The sequence below is a fragment of the Nerophis ophidion genome, linkage group LG13 (assembly GCF_033978795.1).
Source record: "Nerophis ophidion isolate RoL-2023_Sa linkage group LG13, RoL_Noph_v1.0, whole genome shotgun sequence".
Lineage (NCBI taxonomy): Eukaryota > Metazoa > Chordata > Actinopteri > Syngnathiformes > Syngnathidae > Nerophis > Nerophis ophidion.
The window spans coordinates 48156362-48184110 of record NC_084623.1 but is presented as its reverse complement, the minus strand read 5'-3'; the positions used below and the strand labels follow the sequence as shown (position 1 = coordinate 48184110).

At 39.9% G+C, this 27749-nt stretch overlaps 1 protein-coding gene across 2 annotated transcripts in view; it reads left to right on the top strand.

The window, feature by feature from the left end:
* The window catches only part of mmp28 (matrix metallopeptidase 28), a 48172-nt gene that overhangs the window by 18702 nt on the left and 1721 nt on the right, over positions 1-27749 (top strand). The window contains exons 4-7 of one of the 2 annotated variants that reach the window (XM_061919137.1): positions 20194-20415; positions 21505-21750; positions 25097-25246; positions 27554-27721. In XM_061919137.1, coding sequence (XP_061775121.1) covers positions 20194-20415; positions 21505-21750; positions 25097-25246; positions 27554-27721 — 786 coding nt within the window. The remainder of the gene's footprint in view (positions 1-20193; positions 20416-21504; positions 21751-25096; positions 25247-27553; positions 27722-27749) is intronic. The other variant, XM_061919138.1, reaches the window with a different exon arrangement.

Genomic DNA, 27749 nt, shown 5'->3' with positions numbered 1-27749 from the left:
GTCATCTGTATGCACTTTGGTGCCCTCATAAATGATCAGAAATGACAAAAATCCTTAACTTAAAATGTTTTCGGAATTTTGCCTATCGTTTACGTTGATTGATTGAAACTTTTATTAGTAGATTGCACAGTACAGTACATATTCCGTACAATTGACCACTAAATGGTAACTCCCGAATAAGTTTTTCAACTTGTTTAAGTTGGGGTCCACGTTAATCAATTCATGGTACGAATATATACTATCATTAAAAGAGCTAAGAAGACAAAAGTTTTTTTTTTTTTTTACATTCTAACATGTAAAAAGGGGCTTGTTTTTGGTGGCTTGCAATGCAGAAAATGGTAGAAATCAATTCTACCTCCTAAATCATTTTAAAAATGCATACAGAAACTGCCAACAATACTTCATTTATGTTGTGAACGATAGGTTGTAGTGCCATTGTTATTGTAAGAGCGACTTCTGAGGAACTCTTTTTCTAGCGTATCGCCATGTGGCTGGGCAATATGGCCTTTTTTTAATATTGTGATATTTTTAGGCCATATCGCGATACACGATACATATCTCGATATTTTGCCTTAGCCTTGAATGAACACTTGATGCATATAATCACAGCAGTATGATGATTTTATGTGTCTACATTAAAACATTCTTGTTCATACTGCATTAATATATGCTCATTTTAAACTTTCATGCAGAGAGGGAAATCACAACTAAGTCATTTGACCAAAACTGTATTTATTAAACAGTTATTAAGCACACACACATTCATGTCATTTCCAAAACAGAAAGTGCAAGATTGTCAGAGACATTTTAAAAAAAGTTATTAGTGCACTTTTGTGCATGATGTCACTAAGATGACATATCAAAACAACACTAAATTAAAGTGCACTTTTTTTTTATAGAACGCCACTACAATAGTTTAAAACAAAGTGCACTTTTGTGCATGATGTCACACAAGATATTTCCATAACTGTCAAATAAAAATGAGCTGCATAATAGGAAATCAAATCGCTATGTGGAAGATTACTGCAGACGTTATCTCCCTATGTTGTTGACTATTTTTTTCATACAGTGTTGATGTGGAAGTGGTTGCCTCGGCATTTTGTTGGTGTGGCACCGAATGGAGATGTTGACATGCAGAGTAAACACTCTTCATTCTCTAGCGGGTGACTTTTCAAATGATGCTACTTATTAGCAGTAATGCTACTTTTTGTAGCAACGCTTTTGCCCCACACTTGACATATTACGGTTGTCTGTTTGACATATTCCCGCTTGAAGCCAAACCACCGCCAGACGATGAACCCCGTGCTGTTTTTCTTGGGAATTAATTCTTCCTTCATTTGTTACCAGATTGGCACCTTCTTTCCCTCGTATTTGCACTCGCACCACAGCTAACGTTACCCATGCTGCTACCTCTCTGCTCCGCCAGGGCGTATACGTATGTGACGTATGTAAGAAGGTGCGCTTGTTTTACGTCTCTGTGAGAAGGAGAGACAACAAAGAGTGGGAAGAGCCTGTAGTGTAATGCCAGCAGCTAAAACAACTGCGTGAGAAAGTATAGTCCAATATCACGATATAGTCATTTTCTATATCGCACAGAGACAAACCCGCGATATATCGAGTATATCGATATATCGCCCAGCCCTATGCTACGGTATTAGCCGGAAAATGCTAAGCGATAAGCTAGCTTCTACAACAACACGTAACGCGTTTGAGCTTGTAATACACAACACAATGCGATATGACAACAATCTGTACTGACTGAAAAACATGAACAATCATATTACAGTATCTGTAAAGTATTAGCCCACATTTCATGTTTTGTTTGTACACAGCTAGCCAGATAGTGTATCAATCTATCAGTCAATGTTTACTTATATAGCCATAATTTGAGTGTCTCAAAGGGCTGCACAAGCCACAACTATGCACTGTAGTTGTACTAACACACATGACGTGATGCGTGTATTGTGATCAAATTTAAAGTGACTCACTCGATGGACAGTTGTGTGTTTGGTCCAGCTGGCTGGGGACATTTTCACTGGTTTATTTAGGGTAAATTCCAAACTATAATTGGCTACTTTTTTCCTACGCTTTGAATCTTGCGGCTTATGAAACGGTGCAGCTGTTTTATGCAAGTTTCGTCGCTGTCGGTCATAATGCAAAAAGTTAAAAAAAAAAAAAAAAAAAGCAAATACACTGAGGGGTGTTATTGTTTGTGCTATGGCGTCATCTTCTGGACAAGTTCCCTCACTGCAGTTGCTGCAGTGTCCTTCCATTTAGTGCTCTTAATCGGAAGTACTGTTCCGTCTTCTAATCGTCCATAGCGTTCTACTGGTATGGATTCTGTCCCATGTGTGATGTCTGTAAGAGTGTTTTCATGCATATTTATATGTGCTATCGTATTGTAATAAGGCTAGCATCGTTAGCATTAGCTAATATGGTAAGACATTTACAAGCGTCTGGTAGTATTATTCATTTACAATGGCATTCTTTTTGTAGTGTTTCAGTTCTGTAAAATCACCAAAACGTCACTGTGGAGTCATTGAGTCTGTTTCGCTGATTGGAGAGCTGGCTTCCGCTGATAGTGGGTCCATGACAATGATTTTTTTTTTTGTTTGATCAGCCGTTTTACTGCCATGTATCAGGCACCGTATAGAAACAGTGTGTAAATAACACATTTTACAACGTACAATATATATCTACGACTTGTAGTTTGGTGCGACTAATATATGGAGACAACTTTTTTCTTCTACAATTTAGTGGCTGCGCTCTATAGTCTGCAAAATTCGGTACTTTAAAACCTCTTAAGGCCCAAGCTGTTTGCTTACATGCTTTTTTAAATTTCACTTTGCTATTTGGGCTTATTGGACTCTAATTAGAATAAAAACTAAGAATCATCTTTTGATATGATGTACTTAGTCGCACTTTTACACTTTTTTTTCCAAATTCCATTGTATGTTATACTCTTCTGACACCACCAGATGGCAGTATAAAGTGTCCACATAAGTGGCCATAAGACGCCAATTCAGTAGTGTACACAATTTTGGAAATACGAGCTAAAAGGTGCTGTCTACACATGTGGCCAACTAAGCCTTTAGAGGTTTTTAACATACGTAAATAATCAATATTTGGACATTTGTCCATTAATTCATGACTCGTCCGTGCATAATCGTGATGCATCAGAGAATCGATCATTTTGGATTAACGTGAATTAGTGCGATTGCAATATTGTGAGATCGTGGAGGGTCTGGTCTTTTGTGAAAACATTGTAGCTCATGCCCCCTGATCAGAATCCCCCCCCACGCCTTCTGGCAGTGCTATTGGGTGTCATCGCCTCGGGAAAGAGCAATTTCTCTCTTTTATGCTGATGTGTAAAGCTTCTGCATTCCTATGTGTCACGCAAAGAGAATGCAGCGATGGCTGACGTGTGCTTCTTCATGTCAGTACCTGACATGTTTCATCTGGTAAACACCGCTCACTGTACGCCACTGGCCGGCTGACTAATGACGACACTGGAACTTTGCCTGTTCTAATGGAACTGTGTCTTTGTTTTGGCGTCAAACACAGGACTGTGGACATGTGATGGGTTCATTTGCATTATGAGTCGTGATGAGCTAATATGTGCACATACAGTATGTTTCCAAGCTGTAAAAAGTCCAGTCTGCTGGGTAATACACAAGGTAGCAGTACCCAACAAGAGATATGCTTTTTATATGTAAGACAGAGTAATGATTTACAATGTCGTCACAATCTTGTTTGCCATTTAGACAGCTTGATTGGCATATGACTCATGTTGGGATTGGCCTATGTTTGAAATTGTAAAAAACAAACTATGCAGTACAAGAAATCCAGTCAAGTTTTCCTGGGCTGATCATTGGTGGTTTGAGTATACAATATACTGTATATACAATATATTGATATATACATAGTATGAAAATATACGAGTAATCAAAAAAATATATGTATATATACAAATCTAAAAAAAATAATATGCATTATAATGTGGGAAATATAATTATTACAAATTATTATTATTATTATTATTTTTTTTTTATTAATCAATCCAAGAAAACAATACACAACAATGACATAAGAGTGCAATTCCAATTCCAAAACCAAACCCGACCCAGCAACATTCAGAATAGCAATAAACAGAGCAATTAACAGGACACACAAACATGACACAAAACAATACAATACAGGGGTCTCAGACACGCGGCCCGCGGGCCAATTGCGTCCCGCAAAACGTCATTTTGCGGCCCCCACCTTAATATGAGAGTTTAATGTTAGTGCGGCCCGAGAGTTTTATTTGAATGCCGCTTGACAGCGTTGTGGTATTTGGGTCCAAAATGGTTCTGGGTTGCCTACCCCTGCGTTAGTGGAAAAGCGGCAAATGAGTGAAAGCGACGGAGACGTTGCCATGGAGACGAGGGTTTTCTTACGTGCCTCCTGGCTGCAGTCAGACCGCGACACCTGTCCATCAGTAATAACAGTCCCCGATAACCTGGACCAATTCAAACCGTTATTTGTTTTTTTTATTGTTTAATTTGCATCGCCTCACACAATGAACACTACATATATTTCTATATGGCGCCGGATAACACTCCGGGAGCAGTCACTTTTCCCGGCTATTGTCCGCCGACCGCCGTGTTGCTGTAGGGAGGAAAAGCGGAATGACACACATTGCGGAAATATCATTATTCTCCATGCGTCGGCTCAATACAAATATATTCCACAACCCCAAACATGTCTTTTTCAAAGGCTGCAGTGAAGAGAGAGGTTAGTGATGAGCAAAGACAATTCCAGGAAAAATGGCAGATGCAATATTTCTTTGTTGAGCACAGGGGCACCCCGACGTGTCTTATTTGCACAGAGAAAGTTGCGGTGCACAAGGGATACAATGCTGAGGATCATGCAACATTTTTTTAAATAAATATTTTCTTGTGGCCCAGCCTCACCCAGACTCTGCATCCAGTGGCCCCCAGGTAAATTGAGTTTGAGACCCCTGATCTAAAGGTTGTGAAACAAAAATTAATATTATCAACAACAGTATCAATATTAGTAACAATTTCAACAGCGCAGTGATTAAAAAATTCTCAGTGACATTATCATTACAGATATTTATAAAAGAAAAAAAAAAAAGAACAGTGGTGTCACACTAACTTACTTTTGCATCACATCTCATAAGCCTGACAATCCATCCATCCATCCATTTTCTACCGCTTATTCCCTTTTGGGGTGGCGGGGGGGCGCTGGTGCCTATCTCAGCTACAATAGGGCGGAAGGCGGGGTACACCCTGGACAAGTCGCCACCTCATCGCAGGGTCAACACAGATAGACGGACAACATTCACACTCCCATTCACACACTAGGGCCAATTTAGTGTTGCCAATCAACCTATCCCCAGGTGCATGTCTTTGGCAACTTCCTTCCACAACAAACCGTGTCCAATATTTTGCACAAAGTCGTATTTTTAGTTCATTTAATAGTTAAAACAAATTTAAATAATGGATCCCATATTCCAATATCTGACTCATTATTACCTAAACTAATTGCAGTTTTTTTCTACTGTATACCAGTCAGTATAAGTTGGACTCTCAGCATCTATCCATTTTTGTAATACTACCCTTTTTGTTATGATGCATATTGAAAGAAATGCATTACAGATTATGATAAATAACTAAAGCTGCAGACTCGTCCTTCTCAGTGCCCTGACCCACTATGAACATTTTTAGGAAGATTGGAACTTGTGGAAGGAAGTTGATCGTTATGAGAAACACATTTCGGGAGAACATCCGCACTGTAACACAACATAAACACAACAGAACAAATACCCAGAACCCCTTGCAGCACTAACTCTGTCCCTACCCCCACCTCAACATTCCAAGCTGCTGTTTTGTGTTAATTCCACAACTGGATATATCGGTATCGGTTGATATCCATCCATTTTCTACCGCTTATTCCCTTTTGGGGTCGCGGGGGGCGCTGGCGCCTATCTCAGCAGAAGGCGGGGTACACCCTGGACAAGTCGCCACCTCATCGCAGGGCCAACACAGATAGACAGACAACATTCACACTCACATTCACACACTAGGGCCAATTTAGTGTTGCCAATCAACCTATCCCCAGGTGCATGTTTTTGGAGGTGGGAGGAAGCCGGAGTACCCGGAGGGAACCCACGCATTCACGGGGAGAACATGCAAACTCCACACAGAAAGATCCCGAGCCTGGATTTGAACCCAGGACTGCAGGACCTTCGTATTGTGAGGCAGACGCACTAACCCCTCTTCCACCGTGAACCCCAAATTCTAGACATGCGCTTATAAAAATAATATTTTGCGAAACGAGTTTGACCCGCCGTTAATCCTTAGCCGGCGGTAATCAATCAATCAATCAATGTTTACTTATATAGCCCTGAATCACTAGTGTCTCAAAGGGCTGCACAAACCACTACGACATCCTCGGTAGGCCCACATAAGGGCAAGGAAAACTCACACCCAGTGGGACATCGGTGACAATAATGACCCAGTGGGACGTCGGTGACAATGATGACTATGAGAACCTTGGAGAGGAGGAAAGCAATGGATGTCGAGCGGGTCTAACATGATACTGTGAAAGTTCGATCCATAATGGATCCAACACAGTCGCGAGAGTCCAGTCCAAAGCGGATCCAACACAGCAGCGAGAGTCCCGTTCACAGCGGAGCCAGCAGGAAACCATCCCAAGCGGAGGCGGGTCAGCAGCGCAGAGATGTCCCCAGCCGATACACAGGCAAGCAGTACATGGCCACCGGATCGGACCGGACCCCCTCCACAAAGGAGAGTGGGACATAGAAGAAAAAGAAAAGAAACGGCAGATCAACTGGTCTAAAAAGGGAGTCTATTTAAAGGCTAGAGTATACAAATGAGTTTTAAGGTGAGACTTAAATGCTTCTACTGTAGTGGCATCTCAAACTGTTACCGGGAGGGCATTCCAGAGTACTGGAGCCCGAAATGCTAAGCATGCGTAATTATTTTGCGAAACGAGTTTGATCCGGCAGTATTTCTAGGCAGGCGCATATATCGATATCGTTAATTAAGAGTTGGACAATATCGGAATATCGGATATCGGCAAAAAAGCCATTTTGCAGACAATTGTCACACATGTCACTGAACATTGTAGATATTATAAGGAAGACATTTGTAGATAATGATATATATCGTTTTCTACGCAATATGCAATCCTAATAGAAAATGCAAACTATGCGAGTCATGAGTGCCTGCAAAGAGTTTTAAGTTACACTTGAACAACCTTCGCTCAGCCTGCCTGGGATTTAAATCCCAGCAGCTGCGAGCTGTAGCCAAATGCAAACAAAACACCTTCTTCTGCTTTTTTTTCCCCCCGACTTCCAGCTGCAGCGATGAACAGCACCGCTTCCGAACAAGTTGGAAAAACAAACCTTGACTTGTGGTGGATGTTCCCACCGATATTTACAGAGCTGACATTCCACTACCCGCGTCTTAGATAAGTGCTACTGGACTGATAGGTGTGGGAGGCTGAAGCTTTCACAAGAGCCGTGACCTCAACACCGATTACTTGTCATCGTGCAATTGTACGTTCCATCCACGTCGATCCGTCTGCTTGACAGTATCTGTGGAAGATTGACTGATGCTTTGCCTTCTAATCTAACATTTCCAACAAAATCCACTTTTCTTTGTTTTTTTCATATATTGAACCACTCAAAATGTCTTCGTTTTATTTTTATACGATGTTCCAAGGCAGATGATGGCTCATTTGTGTAAGACAGGGGTGTCAAAACTTTTTCCACTGAGGGCCACACACTGAAAAATCAAAGTGAGCGGGGGCCATTTTGATATTTTTTAATTTAAAAACCAATACAATAAATGTATAAAAAATGTCTACATTTAGGCCTCCACTCAGGGGGTTTTGGTCAAAAAAAAAATAAAAAAATTATCATTATTTAGTATTATTATTATTATTTGTATTATTCAAAGTGTATATCTCTCAATCAACATTAGGTATACCTGTCAAAAAAAGGTTTCAAACATTTAAGTTGTATGCCCTTTTTGTCAAAGAAGAACCCAGGCTTTTTTTATGGAAAATAATCACCTAATGTGGTATATTTTCCCCCAATAAAATTTTAAAGTGAAATGTTTGATATTGTAAAATAATTGGAGCCTTAAAAATGTCAATAACTCATAACAACATTGACATTTTTGGAGCAATGACAAATACAAAAAAAATCCCACTAAAATCATTGGGGATCCAAAAGGGTTCCACTCATTTAAGTGTTAAAAAATATATATTTTTTTTTTATCTTTACTTTTAGCACAATAATCTCAAGATCAGCTTCAGATCTATCCTTTAAATTATAAGTTTGATTGTTGTTCATGATTTTTGTTTGTTCGTTTTAGGCCCTACTTTAAAAAAATTAAAAAAAAGGTCAGTTTTTTATATGGCAATCACAAAATATGCAACATTTTCCCCCAAAAATATCTGAAAGTGGAATATTTAATGTGACATACTTGGAGCCTTGAATTGGTCAATAATACAAAATGATGTTGATTTTGATTCATTATTATTTTTTAAAGAAACAGCCTGCATGGCAGCTTTGTAATATCAGAGTAAACATTGCAACAATTTATTGTTACATTTCACCTGTTTGCTCTTTTATACCACATTTGTTTGTTGCTTTTTTTAATCGTATTTTTAGAATGTGTTGTGGGGCCGTTAAAAAATGAACAGTGGGCCGCAAATGGCCCCCGGGTCGCACTTTGAACACCCCTAGTGTAAAAAGACAGAAAGGAACAGGAGTATGTTTTTAGCATAAAGTATATATACATATAGCCACAGATATTCCTGCTAATAACATGTTGACACTTTACAGTGATTCAACAAAACAAACTTAAAAAAAAATCAAAATAATAATTTTGATAACAGCACTGTGCTTCCCCCATTGAATATATAGAAAACGGGTATGATAAATGCAACTTCCTGTGGACCATGTGACTAGTTGCATATTAAAATGTGTTGGGTAACAGGACTGAGTAAAACCCAGTGGCGTGACTAAAGTGTGAATGTGTTGTTTTGAAGAAAATAAACTTATTGGGGAAATTCTGGTCCCAACACATACAACTATATTGCCAGAAGTATTTGGCCACCCATCCAAATGATCAGAATCAGGTGTCCCTAATCACTTGGCCCGGCCACAGGTGTATAAAATCGAGCACTTAGGCATGGAGACTGTTTCTACAAACATTTGTGAAAGAATGGGCTGCACTCAGGAGCCTGTGCAACAAATCCAGGTGTGAAATTTCCTCGCTCCTAAATATTTATAAGTCAACTACGGGTTTTATTGTAAGAAAATGGAAAAGTTTGGGAACAACAGCAACTCAGCCATGAAGTGGTAGGCCACGTAAACTGACAGAGAGGGGTCAGGGGATGCTGAAGCGCATAGTGCAAAGACTTTCAAAGACAATCAGTTGCTACAGAGCTCCAAACTTCCTGGAATGTGTTTCCATGGCTGTGCAGCTTCATCTAAGGCATAAATCCAAGTCCAATGGAAAGCATGGGATGCAGTGGTGTAAAGCAGTGGTCCCCAAACTTTTTGTATCCGCGGACCGGTCAACGCTTAATAATTTGTCCCGCGGCCCGGGGGGGGGGGGGGAATCCATTTTTTTCTTTGTCATGAAAAAGGGAGGTTTTTGTGGTTGGTGCACTAATTGTAATTGTATATTGTGGTTTTTATGTTGATTTAATAATAAAAAAAATAATAATAATACTTTTTTTTTTTTTTATAAAAATGAATAAGAAATTCTTCTGCGGCCCGGTGGTTGGGGATCACTGGTGTAAAGCACGTCGCCACCGGACTCTAGAGCAGTGGAGACAAGTTCTCTGGAGCAATAAATCACGCTTTTCTATCTGGCAATCTGATGAACCAGTCTGGGTTCGGAGGTTGCCAGGAGAACGCTACATTTCGGGCTGCATTGTGCCGAGTGTGAAATTTGGTGGAGGAGGAATTATGATGCTCTCTGCGTACTGTAGGTAGGCTAATTGGAAGGTCACAGGAAGTTTGGAGCTCTGTAGCAACTGACTGTGCAGAAAGTATTTGCACAATGCGCTTCAGCATCCGCGGGCCCCTCTCTTGTCAGTTTACGTGGCCTACCACTAGGTGGCTGAGTTGTTGTTGTTCCCAAAATCTTCACTTTTCCTATAATAAAGTTGAGTTTGGAATATTTAGGAGCGAGGAAATTTCCCAACAGGTGGCATCCCATGACAGTTCCACGCTGGAAATCATTGAGAGTGGCCCAGTCTTTCACAAATGTCTCCATGCCTAAGTGCTTGATTTTATACACCGGGCCAGGTGGTTAGGACACCTGATTCTCTACATTCGGATGGATGGCCAAATACTTTTGGCAATATAGTGTGTCTGTATACAACGTTGATGGAGGTGTTTGGATGCTTTTTTTACATCACTTTATAAACAAAATAGAGCCACTTCCATTGGCTTCATTGTTAGATGACTTTAGCTAGCCTTTATTTATGATTTAGAATGCGTAAACAAATAAGTTCTTGTCTTACATGGCTCGTGAATGAAAGGCAAAATAAAAAATTCAAAAGTGCAGCAGAGAGGATCCTATTTGTAGTATCGTTTGTGTGGTTTGCACACCTTTTTTTGTCCTTTTATTTTACCGTAAATAGCGCCGTATATCACAAAACACTCAATCTGCTTTATTGAAAAAAAGACAACATGTAAACTGAGGCCATAAACATGACGGCAAAACTGTAACCGAGGTGATAAATCAGCGAAGTTGGGCAAAATTGCCAAACTGCAGGAAGGAGACTGCCGAAGCTACTTTGGTCAACACGGACAAAAATAAACATTACTTCAACCGCAACTTTACACAGAAGTTGGCGACCTTCTCTCTGTCAAAGTAGCCTATTGTGGAGTGGAGTTAATAATTAGTAAAGAGGGCAACTCGTTAAAATGGTCTCCATCACGTCACTGACGCTCAGTGATGGTTGCTGAGTCTTCAACATCAGCAACTAACTGACCACATCCCTCAGCTTGTCCACCGACTAGAACTCTTGTTATCTGCAGATCTCAGACACTTCCTAAAGCCTGAGATAAGAAGACTAACCCACTCTGGCGTTATAGAGGGCATCTTTGTAATTGCTTCCATGAGGGAAGTCCTGGAATGTCTCGTGTATTTTGACTTCCTGGCCTCTCAGATGTCCACTGGGACCTCTCACGACGTCGCACCGTGGACTCCAGTCATATGTTCTCAACAGGCTTTTCCCCCTCAGCATTGGCAGATTCTTTTGACTGATTTTTGTCGAGAGAATAATCCTAAAAATATCCCGTCAGACGACAAAATGTCTCTCTTCAAAGGCGTACTAAAACCGACTAGATAGATAGATGGATAGTACTTTATTGATTCCTTCAGGAGAGTTCCTTCAGGAAAATTAAACTACTACCGACCACGCAGTCTGATAGTTTATATATCAATGATGAAATATTAACATTGCAACACATGCCAATACAGCCTTTTTAGTTTACTAAATTGCAATTTTAAATTTCCTACGAAGTATCCTGTTGAAAACGTCGCGGAATGTTCTTCCAGCACCGATCACGGCTAAAAGTAGTCTGTTTTTATCGCATAATTACACAGTATTCCGGACATCTGCGTTGCTGAAACTTTTGCATTTTGTTCAATTAATAATGGAGACTACAAAGAAGAAAGATGTTGGTGGAAAGCGGTGGATTGCAGCTGCCTTTAGCAACACAAACACAGCCGGTGTTTCTTTTTTAAAATTCCCCAAAGATGACGGTGAAACTTTAATATGGGACAGAGCGGTCAAGCGAACTTGGTTCCCTACCACATGTCAACCGGCAGGTTTTGGTGAGAAAATGGTGGTATTAAGTCAGCTCTTACCGTAGACATGAGCGGAGAGCTTGCGTCGTTCCTCCTGCAGCTGTCAAAGAGGCAGCTGCGACTTTCTTGGCTCCTCCGTGGCGGTCACGACACCCCTCCGACTTTCAGGTATGACTATCTAATCACACTAGTAACACAATAAGCAGATAAGGGATTTTCCAGAATTATCCTAGTAAATGTGTCTGTCTGACTCGCTCCCACTGCCCTCGTGTTTTTTTTTCTTCTAGTCCTTCACTCTCACTTTCCTCATCCACAAATCTTTCATCCTCGCTCAAATTAATGGGGAAATTGTCGCTTTCTCGGTCCGAATCAATCTAGATGCTGGTGGCCATGATTGTAAACAATGTTCAGATGTGAGGAGCTCCACAACCCGTGACGTCACACGCACATCATCTGCTACTTCCGGTACAGGCAAGGCTTTTTTATTAGCGACCAAAATTTGCGAACTTTATCGTCGATGTTCTCTACTAAATCCTTTCAGCAAAAATATGGCAATATCGCGAAATGATCAAGTATGACACATAGAATGGACCTGCTATACCCGTTTAAATAAGAAAAACTAATTTCAGTAGGCCTTTAAAGAGACCATTCTAACTAGTCTAATCATTAATTGTTTTTATTCAGATTAATCACACTTTTGAATTTAGATTGATCTTTAATGATCACAGTCAATTACTGACATCATTTAAATCATCCTTAAAAAAGATCCCAAGATTTTGACACGAATGCAAATTCATCATCAGAATGTAATACACTTTTTTTTTTTTTTTTTTCATCATATATTTGCCCAAAACCTGGTAAAAGGATTATCAAAAGCAGTGTTTTTCAACCCATGGTTGGGCCACCAAAAAAATATCTGTTACTCAGCTGTGGTCGCAGCTATAGACATCTTATAAGTAGACGTAGCATTGGCTGCTGTGACGTGAGAAATTCGGCCGCCATCTTGAAGTGGTGATGAGGACTGTTGACAGGTAGAAAACAAAGATGCCGGGCTGGTGTTCAGCATTTTCCTGTTCAAATGAGCGGACTGTTGAAAATAGGAATCTGGGGATTATTTTCACAAGTAAGATTTAACATTAACAAACTATTGGTTGTATTTTGTGAAAAGAATATTACCACAGAGTTGAGAAGGAGCAAAGATATTCAATAGTACTGAAATCGTAGCCGCTAGCAAACAACAGTATGACCATAATGTAATTGCTTGTCAATGAAATTAATTACATTTAAAAATGTCATATTTTTTTTTAACAAAGTTGAAATAAATGAAGATAAAAGATTGTAAAAGCCAACAGGGGTAGAAGTTAGAACCACAGTCCAGATTGTGTATGTGTGTGGGGTGGTGGTGGTGGGGGGGGGGGGGGGGTGCTAATATATGTTAACTAACTAGACCAGTGGTTCTCAAATGGGGGTACGTGTACCCCTGGGGGTACTTGAAGGTATGCCAAGAGGTGCGTGAGATTTTTTTAAAATATTCTAAAAATAGCAACAATTCAAAAATCCTTTTTAAATATATTTATTGAATAATACTTCAACAAAATATGAATGTAAGTTCATAAACTGTGAAAAGAAAATGCAACAATGCAATATTCAGTGTTGACAGCTAGATTTTTTTGTGGACATGTTTCATAAATATTGATGGTAAAGATTAATTTTTTTCTAAAGAAATGTTTAGAATGAAGTTCATGAATCCAGATGGATCTCTATTACAATCCCCAAAGAGGGCACTTTAAGTTGATGATTACTTCTATGTGTAGAAATCTTTATTTATAATTGCATCACTTGTTTATTTTTCAACAAGTTTTTTAGTTATTTTTATATATTGTTTTCCAATTAGTTCAAGAAAGACCACTACAAATGAGCAATATTTTGCACTGTTATACAATTTAATAAATCAGAAACTGATGATATATATAGTGCTGTATTTTACTTCTTGATATATATATTTTTTTCAACCAAAAATGCTTTTGTCTGATTAGGGGGTACTTGAATTTAAAAAATGTTCACAGGGGGTAAATCACTGAAAAAAGGCTGAGAACCACTGAACTAGACAATCAGATGGACAATGGCTGTACAGTATTATACAAGTCTACATTTAGTCTAGATTCAAGTAACAATATTCAACAAATACTAACATTGTTGGGTAAGAGAGAATTTGGTTTTATTCTGAATCCAGTGAAACAGATGGGTGGTTTTAGCTGATATAAAGACTTTCAGGTTTATACATCCATCCATCCATCCATCCATCATCCTCCGCCCATCCGAGGTCGGGTCGCGGGGGCAGCAGCCTAAGCAGGGAAGCCCAGACTTTCCTCTCCCCAGCCACTTCGTCTAGCTCTTCCCGGGGGATCCCGAGGCGTTCCCAGGCCAGCCGGGAGACATAGTCTTCCCAACGTGTCCTGGGTCTTTCCCGTGGCCTCCTACCAGCTGGACGTGCCCTAAACACCTCCCTAGGGAGGCGTTCGGGTGGCATCCTGACCAGATGCCCGAACCACTTCATCTGGCTCCTCCCGATGTGGAGGAGCAGCGGCTTTACTTTGAGTTCCTCCCGGATGGCAGAGCTTCTCACCCTATCTCTAAGGGAGAGACCCGCCACCCGGCGGAGGAAACTCATTTCGGCCGCTTGTACCCGTGATCTTATCCTCACCTATGGTCATGACCCAAAGCTCATGACCATAGGTGAGGATGGGAACGTAGATCGACCGGTAAATTGAGAGCTTTGCCTTCCGGCTCAGCTCCTTCTTCAACACAACGGATCGATACAATATGTGTTTATACATGTTTATGTTTAAGTATTTGACAGACGGTTTTATCCAAAGCAACATACATAAAAAATACATATAAAACAATTATTGTAAACATGATCATTTAAGGGCTTCACGGTGGCAGAGGGGTTAGTGCGTCTGCCTCACAATAAGAAGTTCCCGCAGTCCTGGGTTCAAATCCAGGCTCAGGATCTTTCTGTGTGGAGTTTGTATGTTCTCCCCGTGAATGCGTGGGTTCCCTCCGGGTACTCCGGCTTCCTCCCACTTCCAAAGACATGCACCTGGGGATAGGTTGATTGGCAACACTAAATTGGCCCTAGTGTGTGAATGTGAGTGTGAATGTTGTCTGTCTATCTGTGTTGGCCCTTCGATGAGGTGGCGACTTGTCCAGGGTGTACCCCGCCTTCCGCCCGATTGTAGCTGAGATAGGAGCCAGCAACTCCAAAAGGGAATAAGCGGTAGAAAATGGATGGATGGATGATCATTTAAGGGAAGTATGTAATACAAAATATCAATACAAAGTTTCAAGACAGAATAAAATCTATGCTGTCAGAGATACAATCCATAGGCCCCCTAAGATATATAGATCAGGGTTTCCCACACATTCATTTATTTGTGGCGGCCCGCCACGAAAGAATTACGGCCGCCACAAAAGAATAAATAAATAAATTATTATAATTTTTTTGGGGCTTTTGACTCGATCACCCACTCATAAAAGCAATGGGACTCAGTCTGTGAATGGAGCTTGTAGTAACATATTATATGAATATGTAAATATTATATAAATATGTATATAAATATGTACATAAAGTGTTGTAATTATATTCCAACTCCGCGTTCTTCTTGGTCATCGCCGGGGCCACACCACCACAAATAGATGCCTGACCTGTGGGAAACACTGTAGATATCTAATGTATTCATAAATTGTTTATGTAGGATACACGCATGTATAAATAACCTAATCATATTGTGTCTTCAAATTAAAAATAGCTGATATTTTTTTCCCCTTTCTCAAGGATTATATTCCCAGTTTTGATCTGGGACGTCTGGTCACTTATAGCATATAAGAATGTTCTATTACTGTTAAGCAAACTATGAATAATAAAACAGGTCAAAACATGTGTCCTATATCATAGCTACACGTATGACAAAAAAGCGCGTAAAAATCAGTGGTATTAAGTGAGGTAAGGTGAATTAAATGCGCTGACAGTTCATTGCTCCTGCCAAATGAATTGCACTGAGTGGAGCGGCTCACCACTCCAAGATGGCGGCCCCGCGTCTCGTCAGCGCCAGTAGGCAGCAGCGCTCCATGCGGCGTCTATGTTCACAGCGGTACTCAGTTGTAATACACTTTACCACCACTTGTGGCAGTCATGACAATGTTAAACAAAACAAGTCTGGAGATAAAATCATTGGAGCTTTTCAAGTGCAAAAATTATGACTAAAGTGGTGAAGCTGTGTTTTCCTTTACGCTTAAATGTTGGGCCCCGGGGTCAAAAAAGTTAAGAACCGCTGATAATAAGTCCTGTCTGGGTTTATTTTGAAGCCAATTTTAATATGTATATGCGTTGACCTGATCAAGCCACACCACCTCTCAGGTAACCAGTCTGGGCTTATGTAAAAGAGCTCAAAATGAATTCATGTAAAAAAAAAATTTACACAGGTTGTACCTTGCCTTCCGCCCGATTGTAGCTGAGATAGGCACCAGCGCCCCCAGCAACCCCAAAGGGAATAAGCGGTAGAAAACGGATGGATGGATACATAATTTTTGTGATTCATTCTAGCCCAGGGTTCACCAACGCGGTGCCCACGGTCACCAGGTCACCCGTAAGGACCAGATGAGTCGCCCGCTGGCCTGTTCTAAAAATAGCTCAAATAGCAGCACTTACCAGTGAGCTGCCTCTATTTTTTTAATTGTATTTATTTACAAGCAAGCTGGTCTCGCTTTGCTCGACATTTTTAATTCTAAGAGAGACAAAACTCAAATAGAATTTGAAAATCCAAGAAAATATTTTAAAGACTTGGTCTTCACTTGTTTAAATAAATTCATTCATTTGTTTACTTTGCTTCTTAAAACTTTCAGAAAGACAATTTTAGAGAAAAAATACAACCTTAAAAATGATTTTAGGATTTTTAAACACATATACCTTTTTACCTTTTAAATTCCTTCCTCTTCTTTCCTGACAATTTAAATCAATGTTCAAGTAAATTATTTTTTTAATTGTAAAAAATAATAAATACATTTAAATGTAATTCTTCATTTTAGCTTCTGTTTTTTCGACAAAGAATATTTGTGAAATACTTCTTCAAACTTATTACGATTCAAATTCAAAAAAAATATTCTGGCAAATCTAGAAAATCTGTAGAATCCAATTTAAATCTTATTTTAAAGTCTTTTGAATGTCTTTTAAAATTGTTGTTCTGGAAAATCTAGAAGAAATTATTTGTCTTTGTTAGAAATTTAGCTTGGTCCAATTTGTTATATATTCTAACAAAGTGCAGACTGGATTTTAACCTATTTAAAACATGTCATCAAAAATATCTATTTATTGTGAGAAATCATTAAGATGATCAGTGTTTCCACAAAGATAAATATCATTATTATTAATAATAAAATAGAGTTAAAGGTAAATTGAGCAAATTGGGTATTTTTGGCAATTTATTTTAGTGTGTATCAAACTGGTATCCCTTTGCATTAATCAGTACCCAAGAAGTAGCTCTTGGTTTCAAAAAGGTTGGTGACCCCTGTTTTAGAGCAACACATAATTAATTAAAGTTAAAGTACCAATAATTGTCACACACACACACACACACACACACACGAGGTGTGGTGAAATTATTCTCTGCATTCGACCCATCACCCTCGATCACCACCTGGAAGGTGAGGGGAGCAGTGAGCAGCAGCAGTGGCTGCGCCCGGGAATCATTTATGGTGATTTAACCCCCAATTCCAACCCTTGATGTTGTGCAATTTTTTGTTATAATCCCATGAGTTAAATGGTTAGTTTTGACATCCTGACTTCTAACCAAAGCCAGGTTTAACCCGCACACCTGCTCTCCAACACAAAACTTCCTCTCCTGACTTGACTACCTTTAATAATTAGCAGCTGCCATTATGATACAATTTTGGCTCTGTTATAGTTATTTCATGACTTTTCAAAAAAAGCCGTTACGTTTCGCACTAAATGGTCCCCAACGCTTGTTTCCTGCCTCGCAGCCTCTCTGTCTGCGAGCTGGGCTGCATGGCCGGACGCCATTTGTGTGTTTGCAGATTGCCGTGTTGTGTATTCCTGTGTGTACACTAAATGATTTACTTCTGTCAGTACAAAAAAAAAAAAAAAAGGCATCTGAATGCATTTCCTCCCCTCTCTGTGTACACGCAAACAAACGTACGATCGGCGTGTTTGGGGCTGAAATGTAAGCAGAGAAACCACAGCAGTGTGTTAAAGTGAGCTATTTAGTCACGCATGTACTCTCAGCTGAGCCATTTTGTCAGCTTTCAGGGATTGTGTGTGGTTTTAGTTTGCAACATGTGACTCCACCTGACAACATCGTGGCGAAACAGGCTAATATTTTTCATATATGATGCAAATCTGCCCTGTAAAATATCAATACATGTTGTGTTAAAGACTGTTGGTTGTCTAACAAACATTTGAGACTGTGGCCGGTGCCAGTTTCTATCATTTAGCGTATGGTTGCTGTTGGCGTGATCCCAGGATGCAGAAATGGCAGGCAAACTGCAAAGATGAGAATGTATATTTAAATTAAGACTAGGCAGGCAAACCAACATTAGTCCCTGTAGACCGGGGGTGTCCAAAGTGGGGGCCATTCACGGCTGTCATTTTGGTCACGTTCGGTTTGGTTTTTTGGACATTCAGTTCTTGTTCCTGCACTTCCTTGTTTTTCTTATTTCCATAGCAACTCATTAATTTCCACCCTGTCCTCAGTTCTCACACCTGTTAATAATTATCATAGCTATTATTTAAGCCACAGTTACCAGGTAGTCAGCCTGGCAGCTTCATATACCTCAACTGCCTCCATGCCATGCCCTGCCTAGTTTCCCTCCCGCTCATGCCACGTAAGTTTTGGATTATTGTTATGTCGCAGTTGTTGAGTTTTGTTTGTTTGTACAGTCATGCCATAGTGCTAGTTTTTGTTGTCTAGTCAAGTTTGTTCTCCGCCCTCGTGCGCGCCTTTTGTTTTGCTTCCTTTGTTTGCCTTTTTTAGTATATACATAAAAATGTACTTACATTCACGTCTCGCTCGTGCCAACTATCCTTTGCATTGGAAAAACAAACTATCCCATAGTCCAAGTCATGACAGCGGCGAGTTTTGTTGGCCCACAGCATATTGTTGGGGAAAAAACAACAATGAGAAACGGTAAGAAAACAGAAAATAATCGGAATGTAATGAGAAAAAGATGACATTTTTAAACTAATACTTAATATTAATATATTTACCTATATATTATAATATTTTTATTATTATAATTATATTCACCTATAAGACCAAGGTTAGTTTAGTTTAGATGTATGTATTTTTATCTTCTTTTTAAAAACATTTTTATAAAACAATATCATAATGACACCTGCATACTTGCCCTTTTTAGTATGTGGCCCTTGGTGGAAAAAGTTTAGACACCCCTGATTTAAAATATTTAAACTGCTGGAAATAAAATAAAATAAGAATATAAACAATGGTTAGTTTGTTAATTCAAAAATAAAAATAATACAAATTTATTAATTATTTAATTTGAAAACAATGATAAACACTGTTAAATGTGGAACTGAACATTAACATTTTCGTACAGGTGGAATTTTCAACACACTGGGTGTGTGTCCTATTATTATTATAATTATACAGGGGGTAAAACAACAAAGGGTAAAGAAAAAAGACGAACAAATTGGTAAGTAATGAGAAAAATCGGAAATGTTCCAATCATTACTAACAAACTTAGTTGCCTGTAATAAAACGCTGACACAAAGTTCTGACTTTAAATATATGTAATATCTATTTTAATTTTTTTTTTAATAAAATATCAAACTCGGCCAAGCATAATTCCACTTTTCATTATGCGGCCCTTGGTGGGAAAAGTTTGGACTCCTCTGCTGTTAACACAAAAAGCAGTGTGACAAGGAGGCCAACCTGGACACATAAACTCCTCCTGATTGGTGAGCAGAGGCAGCTAATTAAGAGCAGGTGTGGAGAACGGCGATCAAAAGCTGTGGCAAAATCACTCAAATACATAACCAAAACAGTTTATGTTTTGGTTATGTATTAATTTTCTAACCTTAATAAATAGTATCTATAGTCTATAAAATTGTTATAAGTACACCTCTGCATAACATTGTTTGTCTATAAAATTGTTATAAGTACACCTCTGCATAACATTGTTTGTCTATAAAAGTGTTATAAGTACACCTCTGCATAACATTGCATCCTTATTACCATCACAGTGTGATTTCTGCTTCCTGACACCTCCACCTGTGTTTGTGTAGCGGACAAGTGGTACAAGCACCACCTGGCCTACCACATAGTCAACTGGCCCAGCCACCTGTCTCCGGGCTCCGTGCGACTGGCGGTGAACGCCGCCTTCCAGCTGTGGAGCAACGTGTCGGGTCTGGTGTTCCGGGAGGCCCCCGAGGGAGCCGCAGACATCCGCCTGGCTTTTTACGAGGGGGACCATAACGACGGGGCCAGCAACGCCTTCGATGGACCAGGTCAGGGATTGCATTCAATTTACTCTGACAAGTACAGAAAGAGATATGGTGTGGAAAATGGATGGATGGAAGTACAGATTATTTACTTAGTGGGTAAAATGATTGATTCTCAATCAATCAATCAATCAATCAATCAATGTTTACTTATATAGCCCTAAATCACTAGTGTCTCAAAGGGCTGCACAAACCACTACGACATCCTCGGTAGGCCCACATAAGGGCAAGGAAAACTCACACCCAGTGGGACATCGGTGACAGTGATGACTATGAGAACCTTGGAGAGGAGGAAAGCAATGGATGTCGAGCGGGTCTAACATGATACTGTGAAAGTTCAATCTATAATTGATCCAACACAGCAGCGAGAGACCCGTTCACAGCGGAGCCAGCAGGAAACCATCCCAAGCGGAGGCGGTTCAGCAGCGCAGAGATGTCCCCAGCCGATACACATGGCCACCGGATCGGACCGGACCCCTTCCACAAGGGAGAGTGGGACATAGAAGAAAAAGAAAAGAAACGGCAGATACATTATGATTAGAATGTAGACGAATCTTCGATGGACGTCCAAATATCCAAATATCAATTATTTATGTATTTAAAATAAAATATCGAAGTAGTGAAACAAGAAAAGTATAAATGCTTTGTACACTTCAACAAAAGGCTATTATATTTACAGACTATATAAGCCACACCCACTAAATTTTTTAGAAATAATTTTTCCCCAAATATTACTTTCATCGGCTTATAAAAGGCAGACATATACTTTGTGAAATTAGTTATTGCACAGAAATATTTTGTACTTGTTTATTTACATACCTTAATTGTTTCCAAACAATTGGTGGTGACCCCTGATATAGACTATATTACACTATACAACATAATAAATAAATATGTATCGATTTTTGTTATCAGGTCTGTTTTCTAATTGAATCGCCTGAAGATTCCCTACCTTGGAAATTGATATCGGTCCAATATCAACAAAGAAAGTATCAGGACAGCCAGTAAACATGTAAAAGTGCAACAAGCACACAAAGTGTGGCGTCGTCTAAAAAGAAACACGGCATGATCCACGTAACACGGTCTGGTCCTCAGGGGGAACTCTGGCTCACGCCTTCCTGCCTCGCCGAGGGGAGGCCCACTTCGACATGGCGGAGAGGTGGACGCTGAACGGACACAAGGGCCACAACTTGTTCCCGGTGATGGCCCACGAGATCGGGCACACTCTGGGGCTGGAGCACTCGCCCGTGCGTCACGCCCTCATGTCGCCTTACTACAGGAAGCTGGGTCGCCGCCTGCTGATGAGCTGGGACGACATCCTGGCCGTGCAGCAACTCTACGGTGAGACGGACCCCTTGGGGTCTTCACACTACTGGGGAGGGTCCCTGGTAAAGTGTGGGGGACACAACAACTACAGTAGTTTGTAATGATCAATAAGGAAATATGATCAGCTTCTCAATATACATTTTTTTTTTTACCCTTAGTCCGCATGAGAGGAACTAATTAAGAACCACAAGGCCAGGGGTGTCCAAACTACGGCATTTTCATGTTCTCCAGGATCTGGCCTCCATATTTATTTTAAATATCTGACACACTTTTCACATTTCCAACACGGTAACTTGACATCGATACCGGTACTCTACTCAGTGGTTCTCAACTTCTTTTTCAGCAAGAACCACCTCAGAAAACACTCAACTCTCCAAGCACCAGCATAGTGATAAAACACAGTAGCATAGTAGGCCTAAGTATTCATGAAAAACAAGGCAGACGTTTTTATTTACCAGGTATACTTCATATTTTTGGCCGCTGTGACGTTACACACATTTTGAACAGTAACACTGAATATTTAATTAAGATAAATGGACTTTGTGTACAGCGATGAGGTGGCGACTTGTCCAGGGTGTACGCCGCCTTCCGCCCGATTGTAGCTGAGATAGGCACCAGCACCCCCCGCGGCCCCAAAGGGAATAAGCGGTAGAAAATGGATGGATGGATTGACTTTGTGTAGCACAGTTTGACAATCCCGGCTCTGCAGTAATACTTTTTTAGTACTTTTATGTATGTTTATGTGGTAACAAATAGTAATAAAATGTAAAAAAAACAACAACAAAAATTTAACAACTATTTAACATGGTAGTTGTATTTCTTGTTTTCTCACCTTTCTGAGTAAACACTCATGCCAGGAAGTAGTCTTTGCCATTAATTTGAATGTGCAGGTCTGGTCTTTATGTTGCGCCCCACAACGGGTTTGTACTGTAAGTATTGCACTTATCACACACCAGCTGTTTGATTGTAATGTACACACTCATGCCGGGAAGTAGTCTTTGACATTAATTTGAATGGAGCAGGTCTGGTCTAATGTTGCGCCCCACAACGGGTTTGTACTGCAAGTATCGCACTTATTACACACCAGCTGTTTGATTTTAACGTACACACTCATGCCGGGAAGTAGTCTTTGCCATTAATTGGAATGGTGCAGGTCTGGTCTAATGTTGCGCCCCACAACAGGTTTGTACTGTAAGTATCGCACTTATTACACACCAGCTGTTTGATTGTAACGTACACGCTCATGTTGGGAAGTAGTCTTTGCCATTAATTTGAATGGTGCAGGTCTGGTATAATGTTGCGCCCCAAAACGGGTTTGTACTGCAAGTATCGCACTTATCACACACCAGCTGTTTGATTGTAACGTACACACTCATGCCGGGAAGTAGTCTTTGCCATTCATTTGAATGGTGCAGGTCTGGTCTAATGTTGCGCTTCGCAACGGGTATGTACTGCAAGTATCGCACTTATTACACACCAGCTGCTTGATTGTAACGTTGTCGTTGTCAATACCAAAATATAGCGGCATTAAAATCTCAAATGCTAATCAGTAGTATGTTTATGGCTGGATATATTCAACCATACGGCAACTAAATGGCAGACAGCAGTTTTTAATACTTATTAGGTTTGTCCTGACCACACATGGTGCTGACACATGCTCGCCGTGTCCCGCTATTTTCACAGCAACAAGCTGTCCCTCCACAGTGCTGAGTCAGCAGTCCTTGCCTCCATTGTAGCCAATAAACTGTTTCTCACAAGTATCATTATCACTGAAGGACGAGGACTAGTTAAAGACGCCACATTACACGCCATAGAAAAATATGCTAACCACTAAGCTATAACTCTTGGATGTAAAAAAAGGTGGACGGATCGATAAGATACATTGACAGTAACGATACCAAGTAGTATAGTTGTAGTTGTCAGATCGATTGTTTTTACTATGAAAACATTTTGGTATTGTTTCCAAACTCAGGTGTCAGGCTTGTCCCTGACAATTTGGCTATGTTTTAGTTTTTTCCTCTGCATTTGTCTTTGTTTCCTCTGTGTGTGTATCATTTCCTGTCAGCGCTATTATTTTGTCTGTTTCCTGTGTTTCTCCCTGGACGCTGTTTCCCCTCAGCTGCGGCTGATTGGCACCTGGCCACACCTGGTGTCAATCAGCCCGCTCCTATTTTAGACCCGCTTTGTCCTCCACTCTGCGCTGGATTGTTGTCGTTGTTACCTGTCGTGTCGTGTCAATTGCGGTAAGATATATTTGTAGCTTACTGACTTTTGTTCCCTGCTTCCAGTTTGTTTGTTCTTAGCCAAGTCTTGTTATCCGCCTCGTACGCGCCTTTTGTTTGTGCCCTTTTGGTTTTGTTCTTGTTTTAGTATTTGTAGCTTACTGTCTTTTGTTCCCTGCTTCCAAGTTTGTTTGTTCATAGCCAAGTTGTGCGCGCTTTTTGTTTGTACCCTTGTGGTTTTGTTCTTGTTTTAGTATGTAAAGATTAAATCATGTTTACCTGCAAAATGCCTGCCTCCTTCTCTGCATCTTGGGGTTCGTCACAAACTAACTGACATCAGGAAATACGTCCCTGGACACAGGAAGGTTCTAAGGTTTAAAAAAAAACAACAAAAGCTTCAAATCTGAGCAAATAGCAGGAAATCATTTAAATATTTAATTGATATTGTTACAACGCCATCTTGTCTTTTTGTCTGATCATAATTCTGTTTGAAAATGGTATTGAATCGATATTTTTTCACAAAATTAGTTCTCAGCTGAGAGAGACTAAGAAAGACTTGTTGGCTCAGAAACGTTTTTAGACCTCTGCTCTGGATCCTCGCTAAATAAATCTGCAAAGTCGGCAACTGTGATCCCTCCTGCTTCATCTTCTTGTGCTCTGGCAGACCAGCTGCTTTATGATGTGTTCAGGGGCCAACATGTAGCACCAAATCGATTCGGATTCACGTTCATATGATGAACAGTAGGGCTGTCCACAAAAAATATATATTTTTTAATTAATCCAGTCCTAATTGGATTATTGTTGTTTTTAGAATTAAAAATTAGAATTCCATCCATCCATCCATTTTCTACCGCTTGTCCATTCCATGGAATTGTATTTAAAAAAAACTGTTTTCATTTTAAGTATTTCGAAAATGTACCATATGTGTTTAATGGAGGGAAGCAGTTAATTATAGGACTGTTTTTTAAAAAGTATTTATTTTGTGTGCCCCAATGAATCACTGTAATGAACGTGTCAGTGAAGGCATCACAGTTCTGTAGAGAGACTTCATTTTCAGGTAGAAACTGTCGGATCCCTCAGATATGTTCTTGTCTCCGATATGTTATTGCAATGGAGTGAGTAAGTCTTTTTCTCCCCAGGTAAGCCGGCAGGTGATCGAGCTGTGCGGCTGCCAGGTGAGGTGCTGCATGCCGCCCTGCAGGAGTGGGAGTCCACGGACGTTCTCAACAGGCAAAACAATGGCCGCCCTCTCTACTGCCAGTCTGGGCTGTTTGACGCCGTCACTGCTGGTGAGGTCATAACTGTTTATGTACCACCTCACCTCCTTAAGTGCAGTCTAAATGGTCTTACTCAAGTGTTGACATGAATGTGTTGTCAGCTGATATCAGCAAAATTAATATCTACTTGTGTGAAGTTGGACAGTGAACATCCAAATGTTCTCCAATATTTTAGTCAAGTCTAACAAAATGTTAACATGGTTGGCTATAGGCTGTTTCCCTAGCAGCTACACAGCAGCTAAGCACACAAGCTAAATATATGTAGTAAGTGTAAGTGGATTCAGTACCCAATTATTTTATGTTTGTCAATACAAACACATAATAGTTGTATATTACTTACACATATTAGTAAGTATTCAGTAACAAATGTGTCTGCATCAATCTTCCTTACTGTGTCATGAGTAAAATTAGACCTTACTCTATATATATATATATATATATATATCCATCCATCCATCCATTTTCTACCGCTTATTCCCTTTTCGGGGTGGCGGGGGGCGCTGGCGCCTATCTCAGCTACAATCGGGCGGAAGGCGGGGTACACCCTGGACAAGTCGCCACCTCATCACAGGGCCAACACAGACAGACAACATTCACACTCACATTCACACACTAGGGCCAATTTAGTGTTGCCAATCAACCTATCCCCAGGTGCATGTCTTTGGAAGTGGGAGGAAGCCGGAGTACCCGGAGGGAACCCACGCATTCACGGGGAGAACATGCAAACTCCACACAGAAAGATCCCGAGCCTGGATTTGAACCCAGGACTGCAGGACCTTCGTATTGTGAGGCAGACGCACTAACCCCTCTGCCACCGTGAAGCCCTATATATATATATATATATATATATATATATATATATATATATATATATATATATATACATATATATATATACATATATATATACATATATATATATACATATATATATATACATATATATATATATATACATATATATATATACATATATATATATACATATACATATATATATATATATATATATATATATATATATATATATATATATACATATATATATATATATACATACATACATACACACGCATGGCATGGCGTAGTGGGTAGAGCGGCCGTGCCAGAAACCTGAGGGTTGCAGGTTCACTCCCCGCCTATTGACATCCAAATCACTGCCGTTGTGTCCTTGGGCAGGACGCTTCACCCTTTGCGCTCGGTGCCGCTCACACTGGTGAATGAATGATAGGTGGTGGTCGGAGGGGCCGTAGGCGCAAACTGGCAGCCACGCTTCCGTCAGTCTACCCCAGGGCAGCTGTGGCCACAGATGTAGCTTACCACCACCAGGTGTGAATGAATGATGGGTTCCCACTTCTCTGTGAGCGCTTTGAGTATCTAACAATAGAAAAGCGCGATATAAATTGAATGCATTATTATTATATATATGTATGTGTGTGTATGTATATATATATATATAGGTATGTATGTGTATATATATGTGTGTGTGTGTATATATATATATATATATATATATATATATATATATACAGATATATATATTTATTAATCAATCAATGTTTATTTATATAGCCCTAAATCACAAGTGTCTCAAAGGGCTGCATTTATGTGTGCATATATATATATATATATATATATATATATATATATATATATATATATATATATATATATATATATACACCATCCATCCATTTTCTACCGCTTGTCCCGTTTATGTATCTATATACAATTATGTTTGTATATACATGTATATGTATTAAATATAAATCTAATATATTTTTTATTTTATTTAATACTTAACATGTTTACAGCAAGCCCAAGAGGGAACAAGCCGTTGAAAATGGTTGGTTGGCTGTATTAAATATAAATGTTGTACTATGTTTTTAAATAGTACACATTATGAAATATTTTGTACCATGTGGATAATGTATCGTGCACACCGTCCATAAACTACATAAATGAAAGGGAAAATAGTTTATTTGCAATAATTAGCGCAGTCACTTTATCTTCATAGCAGTGCTAGATGCCTGGCGCCCTCTGCTGGACAAACTGCTTAATTGCACACTTTGTAAAGAAAAAAAAATGAAACATCTCATTTGCTGCAAGTTGTGTGTGTGATACTGCATCAAATCATGCATCACTCCATTAAGTACAACATAATTTTAGTTACTTCATGAGTACAAATGACAAATAACTTGTATAAGTCAAGTGAAACACTGTTTATATTCTCTCAAGGTTTTAATGACTAGTGTACCTAATGATGTGGCTGATTTAAATGCACTACTTGGTCCTAACTTGCCATTGTGTCTAATGTAGACCAGAACGGGACGACGGTGGTGTTCCGAGGCGGCGTGTACTGGACTATATCAGCTGACGGCGACGTGAGCGGCCCGCTGCCTCTCCGCAGGACCTGGACCGACCTCCCGATGGCCATCGAGGCGGCGGCTTTCTCCCCGCCAGACGCCAAGTGGTTCTTCTTCAAGGGTACAGAGACACTGTTGCCATGCAGGCG